Source organism: Poecilia reticulata, linkage group LG22, assembly GCF_000633615.1.
Source record: "Poecilia reticulata strain Guanapo linkage group LG22, Guppy_female_1.0+MT, whole genome shotgun sequence".
In the NCBI taxonomy this organism is placed as follows: Eukaryota; Metazoa; Chordata; class Actinopteri; order Cyprinodontiformes; family Poeciliidae; genus Poecilia; species Poecilia reticulata.
In genome coordinates, this window is record NC_024352.1 from 205,303 (window position 1) to 216,253 (window position 10,951).

General features: G+C 41.0%; 1 protein-coding gene across 3 annotated transcripts in view; it reads right to left on the minus strand.

Annotated features, from left to right (window-relative positions):
• LOC103458066 (nesprin-2-like) overlaps positions 1-10,951 on the minus strand; it is a 240,386-nt gene that overhangs the window by 110,170 nt on the left and 119,265 nt on the right. For all 3 annotated transcript variants that reach the window (XM_008398614.2, XM_008398613.2, XM_008398615.2), the window contains exons 16-24: positions 10,217-10,310; positions 9,942-10,141; positions 8,062-8,226; positions 6,203-6,343; positions 5,993-6,094; positions 5,678-5,857; positions 5,429-5,587; positions 2,082-5,348; positions 1,312-1,446 (exon numbers count right to left, since the gene is read on the minus strand). In XM_008398614.2, coding sequence (XP_008396836.1) covers positions 1,312-1,446; positions 2,082-5,348; positions 5,429-5,587; positions 5,678-5,857; positions 5,993-6,094; positions 6,203-6,343; positions 8,062-8,226; positions 9,942-10,141; positions 10,217-10,310 — 4,443 coding nt within the window. The remainder of the gene's footprint in view (positions 1-1,311; positions 1,447-2,081; positions 5,349-5,428; positions 5,588-5,677; positions 5,858-5,992; positions 6,095-6,202; positions 6,344-8,061; positions 8,227-9,941; positions 10,142-10,216; positions 10,311-10,951) is intronic.

Genomic DNA, 10,951 nt, shown 5'->3' on the forward strand with positions numbered 1-10,951 from the left:
AAAGACGGTAAAATTCTGGCAACCACAGCTGCCAGTTTTTTACCGTAAATTGAGGCCGTTTGTTTTTTACAGTGTACTCACCAAAATCCTCACTGATTTTACTGATTTTGGTGATTTGAACGAGGTGTGAAAGAAAGCAGATAGACTAAGCTCCGTAGTCATTGAAAATTGTTAATGGACTGAACGTATATAGCAGTGGTCCCCAACCTTTTTATTACCGCGGACCGGTCAAGACTTGGACAATTTTGCTGCGGCCTGGGGGGGCGTGAGGCGGTGTTGGTGTTGGTGTTCCTGCTAAAGCCTGAATGTACCCAATTTGGGTTGTCTGAATGACATGTGGCAGGAGCAAGGGCGGATCTACTGAGGTGGCAGGGGGTGGAAGTTGCCACCCCAACTGAGAGCCTTGCCACCTCTGTTGCCACCCCATAGATATTTTTCTAGATCCACCCTCGGCAGGAAGAATCTGAAATCGAACTTACAACCTTCCGATCACAAGATGACAAGATACCCACAGAGCCGCAATCACCCCAAATAAAATAAATATCACTGTTACTATTTTGGTTTATAGGTGTTATAAAAAGATAAAATCACAACACTGTTACAGTTTCAGTTAATTTGGGCTAAAAAGGTTAGCAAAAGACATTTTTAAGCAACTGAATCATACAAAAATTTAAATAAAATTAATTAAAAACTGGGCTGCACAGTGGGGCAGTTGGTAGAGCTGTTGCCTTGCAGCAAGAAGGTTCTGGGTTCGATTCCCGGCCTGGGGTCTTTCTGCATGGAGTTTGCATGTCCTCCCTGTGCATGCGTGGGTTTTCTCCGGGTACTCCGGTTTCCTCCCACAGTCCAAAAACATGACTGTCAGGTTAATTGGCCTCTCTAAAAAATTGCCCCTAGGTGTGAGTGTGTGGGTGCATGGTTGTTTGTCCTGTGTGTCTCTGTGTTGCCCTGCGACAGACTGGCGACCTGTCCAGGGTGACCCCGCCTCTCGCCCGGAACGTTAGCTGGAGATGGGCACCAGCAACCCTCCCGACCCCACTGAGGGACAAGGGTGAAAGAAAATGGATGGATGGATAATTAAAAACCAGAAACACAAATGCAAGGTTGGCTAATACCCTGGCAGTCTTAACATATGGGGACATTTGGACGCCACAAACTTTTGCTCTGTGCAAGGTCCGACAAAGTCGCACTGGCCCTTTGTGCGTTTTTGAGGGTTTTTTTGGAACTGATGGTCTCCTCGGTGTGACAGTCTCCTCTGTGGGAGGGTTAAAATCACAATGAAGAGTATGAGCAATTCTTGTTATAACCTACCTCCCACTGTGACTGGACAGACTGAGTGAAGAATTCCATCAATTTGAGTTGAGACTGAGTACAGAAAGCCTCCATTCCCTTGGCTGCTCTCAGGAATTCCGCAAGTAACTCTGGGTCAAGACTCTGCAGAGCCTCCTTAGGAAAAATGTAGGAAAGTCTCATCAGTGAAAACCAGCAGATGCTTTTATGCTGATTAAAGAGGTAAACCCAATAAATGTGGTATAACCATACTTTGACAAGCCTTGGTTGAAAAATTCCCTCTTTTTTACAAATCAGAACATACCTTTTACCTGGTTGTGCACTTTTAAACCTCTCTTCAAGTGTAAAAGAAATGTACAGAGTTTACAGAGTTTCTACATAGCCAATGTGTATGCGTGAAAGAAAAATGTATGCATAATGTGTTTGGGACTGGCATATGTCATATTTTAGCAGTGTATATGCACAATTTTTGTATTTTGTGTATGCATGTGAGAGAAAAATGGTATATGTGTGTGACATTTTAGTGCAATTTTAATATTTTGTGTGTGTGTATGAGTTTTTAGTAGTGTGTGAGATGAAACATAGTTTTTGTCCTAAACTGCCACTCATATGAATATATTAGCCAACAAGTATGGCATTTCTAGCTGACTTTGCAGCATTAATATTGCACACACTGAAAAGATCAAAATATTTTTTAATACAGGGAGACAAAGCAGTATATTCTCACTAAAAATAATCTGTGTGTTTATATATTACCTATATGCTGTATTATGCAAATAAAATCTATTCACCTCTTTTACTGATGCTTGCTCAACTGTCAGGTGYTTGTCGTTGAAGACAGAGATGGCTTCCATAATGTGTGCTTGCAGGCAATGCTTGGCCTCCTCGAAGTGATTCCTGGCCAGAGCCTGGGCCTTCACGTAGGCCTCTGTGAAGGCCTGGGAAGGTGCTTGATCTAGAGAGGATGGTTTAGTGAAGAGATCCAGAGATTCCACATGAATCTGAGAAGTGAGTGCTGACACTGGTTGACTTGTCTGAGGGGACAATTGAACCCTGGACTGTGCTGAATTTTGGGCCTTGGTCAACTTTGGTGACTGAATATTCTGCTGGGTTTGTATTGGAGATTGGATTTTAGGCTTGAGTATTAGTGATGATTGCACCTTAAGTTCAGTCACTGATTGAACACTGTGTTGAATCTGTGACTGAGCTGTTGGTTGTGATGAAGTTCTTGTCACCACATTGGACTGCTGTGTATATTCTACATCAGGATTTTGTGGGGACAGAACCACAGACCTTTTTTGCACCTGATGTTCAACTACAGGTTCTATGGCAGACACAACACCAGGTGCAGGTAGTGATCGAACCTTGGCCTGTGATGATGCCACTGTTTCTAATGTGATCGGTGTCTGCTCCTTCTTGCTTTGCGAAGTTTCTGCATTGAGTATTGTTGTTGCTGTAGCAATTAGTGGTATAGGGYCACGTATGGGTTTTGTCTTTAATTGGGCTGATGATTGTCCCTTTGACTGAACTGACAATTCAAACAGAGTTGCCTGATCCAACTCTGCCTGGCCCAGAGGTTTGGGCTGGGGAGGTGTCACAMTTTTTATTTCAATCACTGGGTGCGACAGGACCTGGAAGTGTGTGGATTGGGGAGGGAGCTGCTGAAAGAGAGGATTAGGCGTTGGCTGATTATTCTTAGCAGGAAGTTTACTTTGTAGCTGTGTCTGGGTSTGTGTTTGGGACTGGCCTTGAAGATTGTGTACTTGGTTCTGTGTAGAGAACTGTGACTGAGCTTGGTCTGGTGGTGATGGTGGTAGAGGTATTTGAGTTTGAATCTGAGGTTGAGAGTGATGTTGCTTTTGGAGAAGGACTTGACTCTGGGAACTTATTTGGGGATGGGTTTGAGTCCAGGCTTGAGTATTTCTCTGGGGACTAATTTGAGGCTGAGTACCGGATAGATCCACTACATACGCATGGGAGCTGATCTGAGTTCCTTGCTGTGGCCACTGTGGCAAAATATGAGCTGCTGAATATCCCCAAGAATGTGAACCTTGAGCAATTTGCTGGGAATACCTTTGTGAAACTGGGTGCTTTTGTTGGGAAATTGCTTGATTTTGTAGTTCTTGGTATTTTGCCCACTGCTGAGCTGAAAACCGAGGCTTAGGATAAATCTCAGGGCAAAGGAAAGGTTGAGTTGTAGCTTGAAGATGCTGAACAGACATTTGGGTTGAGGGTCTAACTTGTGGCCATGCCTGCAGTTGGCATGGAGAATAAAAACCTTGGTGAAAGGCTGGTGACTGACTGAGAGTTGTGGGATCTGAAGCTGAATGATCTTGAAAACAGACTACATGTTGGGCCTCATGACAAATTGGTGGCTGAGCCATTGGCTGAGTAATATTCTGAGCCTGGTCAATAGAAAAAGTATCAGTTTGAACATTTACTCTTTGCTGAGGTTGGGATTGAACCTGGATAATTGACTTGGAAATGGCTTGAGGAGATGTGGGAACTTGATCTCCCAAATTTGCTGGGATTTGAGGTTGGCACACTGAATGAGCGAAAAGCTGTGATTTGTTCAACTGGGGTTGAGGGAGAGATTGAGTCATACTTTGCTGCCCTTGGGTTTCAGGCCTGTCAGTTGTTAGTGGCTTAGGAGAAGGGGGTCTAACAGGAGCCCAAGATTGTAAATGACTACAAAGCTGAATGTGGGATGGCACGGGAAGCTGGATAAAACCTGGTGGAGGTGCCTGATTAGGGGACGTGGGTCTGATTGTAGTCCCTGCAGGGATATGCAAGGGACGTTGAGGTCCACAAAGGACACTTGTTTGAAAGTGATTGCGGGATTGTGGAAGTAATTGTTTCTGTGACTGACTGATTCTGGTTTGGGACATGGTTGTTGGTGGTTGTGGACTATCTACACAAGAATAAACCAAACTTCTGGACTGGATTTGAACCTGGGGTACAGACTGAAGATTAACCTGTACATTTGGTTCTGACTGATTTATGACATGTGATTTTGTATAAGACTGGATCTGAGATTTATTGTTGGTGCCCGAATCAGGTTCTATCTGTCTAACAGGTGGGTGTGGTTGTTTTTTATAGTCTTGAGACAGCTTTTTTTGTTGCTGCCCTTCCCTTGCAGACTGGTATTGTTTTTTTTGTTGTTGTGTTTGCCTAGTCACTTTCACTTGGGATTCAGGGGGTGTCTTACCAGTTAACGTGTGTTGCGAAACATACATTAACGGAGCAGAACTTTTTGTTTCTCTTTTTAACTGTGATTTGATCTGTCTCATTTGAAGAGGATCATATGTAGAATCTTGTTTTTGAGAAGCAGCTGGACTTTTCTTTTCTGAACGGGTTGCTTTTTGAAGCCATGGACGGTTCTTGATGGCCTGAGCCTTTCTGCTCTGAAGTTCTTGTGAACTCAGAGATTTTTTCTTTGGAGCTGGTTGCTGATATAAAATCTCCTTAGCTGTCTGTTTAAAAAGTGTTTCTTCTTTTACAATTGGGAGTGTGTGCTGTTTCACTTGAAACTGGCAAATTGTTCCAAGACCGTCTTGTTCCTCTTGCTTATCCTGACATGGTCGTGGTTGTTCTAGATTCACCTCTTGCTCTTTGTTATCTTCTAGTTTTTGCTCTGGTTCATATTTAAATGGCTGCTGTTTTTCTTGCTCATGTTTTTTGCTAAGGTCCTGTTGTTGTGGTTGCTGCTGAGGTATCCGACTAGTATCTTGAATTGTCTGTTGTTTTTGTGCATTGGCATCTTGGCAAGTCTGAGTTTGGCTCTCTATCTGTATTACAACTTGTGCATAGGTATTTGGCATTGATGGAGACGTTATCTTTTCTGCTCTGAATTCTTGTACAACTATCTTTGGCACAGAGACTTCACTGTGATTTGAAATGTCATTTGTCTCTGACTGATGAGTTGGCATCCTYGTCTCTGACAGCTTCAAGTGTTGAGGCATTATTTTAGCCTGAATAAAAATTTTTGATGGAGGACTAGCTTCTGGGGGGCTTTTGTTCCTTCTTGTACCGAGACTACTGAGCAAACCAATAGCTTCCTGGAATTGAACACATACATTAGGAAAACATCTGTTTTGTAGCCTGTAAGTCAATGTACATTTGTGGAAAAACAACTGGCCTGGGACTGGGCAACAGCATTTTGAACTCGCTTCTGCATTGCAGAGGCATAAAGGTACTGGATAGGTGTAGTTTTCTGAATAGTCATAAATATGACCTGCAGGTCTTGCTCCTCTGTGACCACCTGGCCCTCCAGCTGTAGACCTCGGGAAATGACGACCTGCAAATGCAAATGTTGCATAATAAGCATAAGTTTTTCTCAAAAAAGACCTTAAGGTAGAATACATTTTTGTTCCATGGGGCATCATACCCTAGCTCTTGGGTCCTGGCCCTGTAGTTTTTGTTGTTGATCTCTGGCTCTCAGCACCTCATACAGCTCCCTGGCCTCCATTTCCCAGAGTAGAAGTTCAGCCAGTCTTGTGTCCAACCCAGACACACTATGCTGGAGCTCTGCACAAACTTGTTCAGCTTCAAATAAGGTTTGCATCACCTGATGCAAAAATAATTAAGGACAGTGTTATCTTAACATATTTGTATTTGTCATATGTAATATTTATGAAAGAAAACTGCGAAAAATAAACATAGAAAATATCAAAAAGACAAATGCAAGTATACTCATTCTTACTTCAGGTATAGCATGTCTAAGTTTCTGAAGCTGATCCAGTGGACTTTCTGCAGATGGCTCAAGAGTCCCAAGATTTACTTCTTTTATCTTCCTTAGTGTGAACTAATGGTGTGGGAAATACATTTTAGTTGAGGACATGTTGTTAGAAAATGAAAAGAAAGCAAATGAACATTWTCTGCAATGTACGGGTGATGTCTCTGTTGGTGTGACCTGTAAGTGATTCCTGTGCACTCTCAAAGGACCTGCCATTACTTCTAGAGGCTCTTTAAGAATCAGAGTAGCCTGTCTTATCAAATATTGGAGATCCTGAGAGTTGGTTGGCAAATCTGCAGTGGGCGCTTTTGTGTACTCCTGAGGAGAGAGAGTGTGTGAGAGAGCAAACAGACAGACAGACAGATAGACAGATAGAAACTTTCCTGTAGGGAAATTGAAATTTCTGTCCYACGCATCACTCTTAGGTATAGTTAAATCCATGTTAGTCCTGGAAATAAAACTGTTGAGGGCTGCAGAAGTCTTAAAACATGCCGTCTTGCTTGAGAAGATCCAGATAATTTTTTTCCCTGTAACATTGCCAGTACAGATCTTGATGTAACATAGAACTTTGTCAATCCTGCAGCTGCAGAGAGCCATCGTCAGGTCAGCTTGTGATGATTCTCATCGTGGTACGTTCAGATTTTCTCAGGGGGGTATATGCAGGAATCAAAAACAGTGACGTGGTCAGACTGCATCAGATGACTATCCTGTTTGGCTCTATAAGTCAGTTTGATGTTAGAGTAGACCTGTAGAGTAGACTCCAGCTTCTTCCTGTGCTTGCTGTCTTTCTTYCTTGCTGTCTCTAATCTTGAGTTTCAGCTGGTTCTGTATACTCCTCAACTCCCTGACTTGTTCCCTAAAGGCTCTTTTTTTTCCTCGATTAGTAGTTCCTTTAGTTCAGGGTTTATTATTTGGGAAGCATTTCACTGTTCTAGTAGGGACAACGCTGTCCACACAAAAGTTTATGTATTTGGTCACATACTCAGTCATGGCACCGATGTCATCTCCATCTCCCTGGCAAATAGCACTCCAATCAGTTGCTTCAAAACAACCATGTAGGGCCTCTTCTGCTTCCTGTGACCACTTCCTAACAGCCATCTTCCTAATAGGTAATCTCTTCACAAGGGGTKTGTATCCAGAGCAGAGAAAAACAAGATTATGATCCCTTTTCCATGGAGGAGGTCWTGGTTTGGAGACATACGCATCCTTGACTTTAGCGTAAAGCAAATCTAAAGCCTTCTTTTCTCGAGTGAAGCAGCTGACAAACTCGTGAAACGCTGGCAGTGTAGAAGAGAGTGAGGCATGATTAAAATCACCAGATATTGCATTAGGACAAATGCATTAGGATGTTTTGTCTGTATCTTAGCAACTATGGAACTGATGTTATCACATGCATTATCAGCAACAGCTGAGGGTGGAATATTAACAGCTACCAAAATAACACTGGTGAACTCTCTTCGTAAATACTGACAGAAGCGACAACATGAGCAGGCAAGGTGGGTTGAGTGTCTTGCCCAGGGATGCAAACAATGAGGACAATCCACTGATTGCAGGGCGAACTCATACTGCCCCGCCACCCTCAAAATACACAGTATCCAAAATAAGAAACAGTTATCCAAAAATTCCTGACTTTCATTCCAGAAAAGCAGGAATGAAGTTTTGAAAAAGAAAAAATCTCAATGAAAGTACAACATACTTTTTATACTGCCACCGTGAGTGGCACAATTCAACAGTCATTTGTAAGTTAAAAACAACATGTGAATCTAGAACGGGGTGGGCAACTCCAGGCCTGGAGGGCCAGTCTCCTGCAACTTTTAGATGTGTCTCTACTTCAACACACTTGAGTCAAATAATGAGGTTGTTAGCAGGACTCTGGAGAACCTGACTGCATTTAGGAGGTGATTCAACTGTTGGATTCAAGTGGGTTGGACCAGGGAGACGTCTAAGAGCTGCAGGACACTGGCCCTCAAGGACCAGGATTGCCCACCCCTGATATAGAACATTACAAATCACATTTTGTTTCTTGGATGACTTACCAAAGTGTTTTCTTTGACACACTCTGCCCAGTGCTTGTTGAGTTTCCATAGCTCTTCTGCCAGACCCCTACTGGTCTGAGGGTCTGTTGACTCCATCAGGAAATTAGCCACCTCATTCAAATGGGCGTGCCTAGAGCCCCACTCCCTCATGGACTCAGATGTTACCTGTAGAAAACCATGCAGCAGCAGAGATGAGAAATACTCTACCAGTAGAAAGGAAAGTGTACCACTGGTCATGTCAAAGTTGTGTGTCCAGCTGCTGGTAAGATTATAAGCAACTGTAAACTCTGTTCTTATGTGATCTAACAGATTTGTTTTCCAAGTAACAGATTCTTTTTTTTTTTTACTACTTAGGTCTAAAATGCTTATAAAATTGTAATGATATGCATGCATTTTAGAAAAAAACCCATCAAATTTGTTTGAGATAATTATTTACATAATGTTCTATTGTTTGAAATAAGGAATGTGTAAAACATGCATCACAATTTCCAGACTACTGAGTGCACCTGAAAATAAATCACACCAACTAACAATAAGAATCTTTATTGTCATTATAGAACCACAGCAGTACTGTTACATGGATTATGACGAAATTGGTGAAAAATAGTACGACAGGGTAGTGATGGGTAGATGAGGCCACATGAAGCRTTTCAACCCATAGCAAAACTGTGGGTCGAAACTCTGTCGATACTGTGTCACTGAATACCGACACCTGCTAGACAATCCCTACAGGCAACGTAGTTGACAGATTAATTTGATAACCTAGTCTATGCAATAAGATTTAAGTCATTGTATTTTATTGTATATTATATATTCATATCTTCAGTTAAATTTTAAATATATTTGATATTCTTAGTGTTACATGCCTGCCAGGCTGTTTGTGTATTTCTTTCCCCTCCCCCTTCTTTTGTTTGTCTCTTCACAGGCCACCTGTCCAAAGTCCGGTAGRAATTTGCCTAGCAATTGGTGGCTCACCAGTTCGATTCCTGGACTACATTTGAGATTTCAGTTTGATATTAAAAAGGCATTATTAATAATTTTTTTTAAAAACCAAAATATCACACCAGCATTCTAWTCTTTGTAAAAGTCTGGTTTACGGTTTTACGTCATAGATAATATTAGAGAAACTTGTAATTTTGGCCGATTCGTACCATTAATGTTAGGGTAATTAAYTACTGGAAATATTACAATATTTTTCAAAGAATTTTACAATTAGATTTTTACAATAGATTTTTGTGTTTTCTACATTTCATGACTGTTAAAATTACTTGAAATATACGTTTATTGAGTTATGGTAATTCCATGCATTTTCTATGATAATAAAATGCTTTTTATATTACAGTCAGTAACTGTAGGTATTTTACAATTTTTATTTTACCAAAAATTTRCTGAGTTTTTTTGCAGTGTTGACTTACGGTAATTCCACATATATGGTAATAAAATGTTTCGGATATTACGGTCAGGAACTGTTGGTATTTTTTATCATAAATTTACTGAGTTTTTTTTTTTACAGTGTAGATACATATGGATTTCTACTGCTACATCTGTGCAGGTGCTGATTAACTTAGCCATTAACTTAAAGCCAGCGTCAGTGAACAAACTTCAGGCTGTAAACAGTTTTCAGCTCAGTTGGTCAGTAACCAGCCGATCAGAAACTAAAATATCTGACCTGTTTTCAGTCAGAACCCAAAGCACAGTGCTACCAAATTGCGCTAATGATACTTTATTAGTGGATGCAGTTGTAGCATGAAGAAGAAATTGAACACAAAATTCTTGTCAGTGCATCCTAATCTAAGATCTAATATTCACTTCAAGTAAGAGTCATTTGGTTTGAACTGATACCATCATATAATTCCAAACTAGATGTTTGAGTGTATTACCATTAATGTTCTGCCTTGATTGTGCATTGCAGAGCTCTGTTCAAGCCAAGCCTGAAGGGAACTCAAACAGTCAATGTATGAGTCCCAGGCAGACAGAATCCGGCCCATCAGAATCTTGGCAGATGACACCTCCTCCAAAACAACAACAGTGTTCTCCTCAAGTTGCTTCACCTGCTGAATCACGTGGTGATAATCTGAAGCTGAGAAGTAAAGATCAACAGAGATTAAATACTTCCAGGAAAAATGCYATGTTCCACCCATTAGTTCTTACTTACTGAGAGCAGATTTGCTTGAATATTTCTCAGAAATCTGCTTTAGTTTGCGAAGTGCAGCTTCAAGCAAAGAGGGGAGTTCCTGTTTGTTTATTTCCTGTGATCATCAAAACGGGTTAGGGTTATAAATCTAGTCTAGCATCAAGTCTTATTCACACAAAATACACATATAAACACAATTTCAAGTTTTTAATAAACATTAGTTACATACGGTGGCCCTGAGGTACATACCACTTCAACAAATTGAAAAACACAACAGCATTAAAAAAACGGAAGAGGTATATCCAAGCGGGAGACCTGAGAAATCGCTGATTGGACAACACTGCTTTTTGCTTTTGAACCGGAAGTTATCGCTTAAATAAGTACGTTGCTGCGATACGCCATTTTGAAAGTGGGGAATCGGCTAATACAAGTAAATGGACTGAACTTCATAAAGCGCAGTTCTCCAAAGTATTTTAAGTCAATGAAAGTCACTGACACATTCTCTCTCACACACTATGATTAGTAATCAAAAAACTTGCGGAAACCCCCCCCACTGAACACAATGTTTGAAACTTTTTTATATAATTATTTAATTGTTTTGGGGCACAATGTTTACATTTGATGCAACTAATTCTGATCATTTTTATAGAGGCTTTGATGAACACACACACAATGAAAATATTAATTCCATGATTCATTGTGCATTCCTTCATATCTTCCATTTCTTCAAGCTATGAAGAAAAAAAAAACGTAACT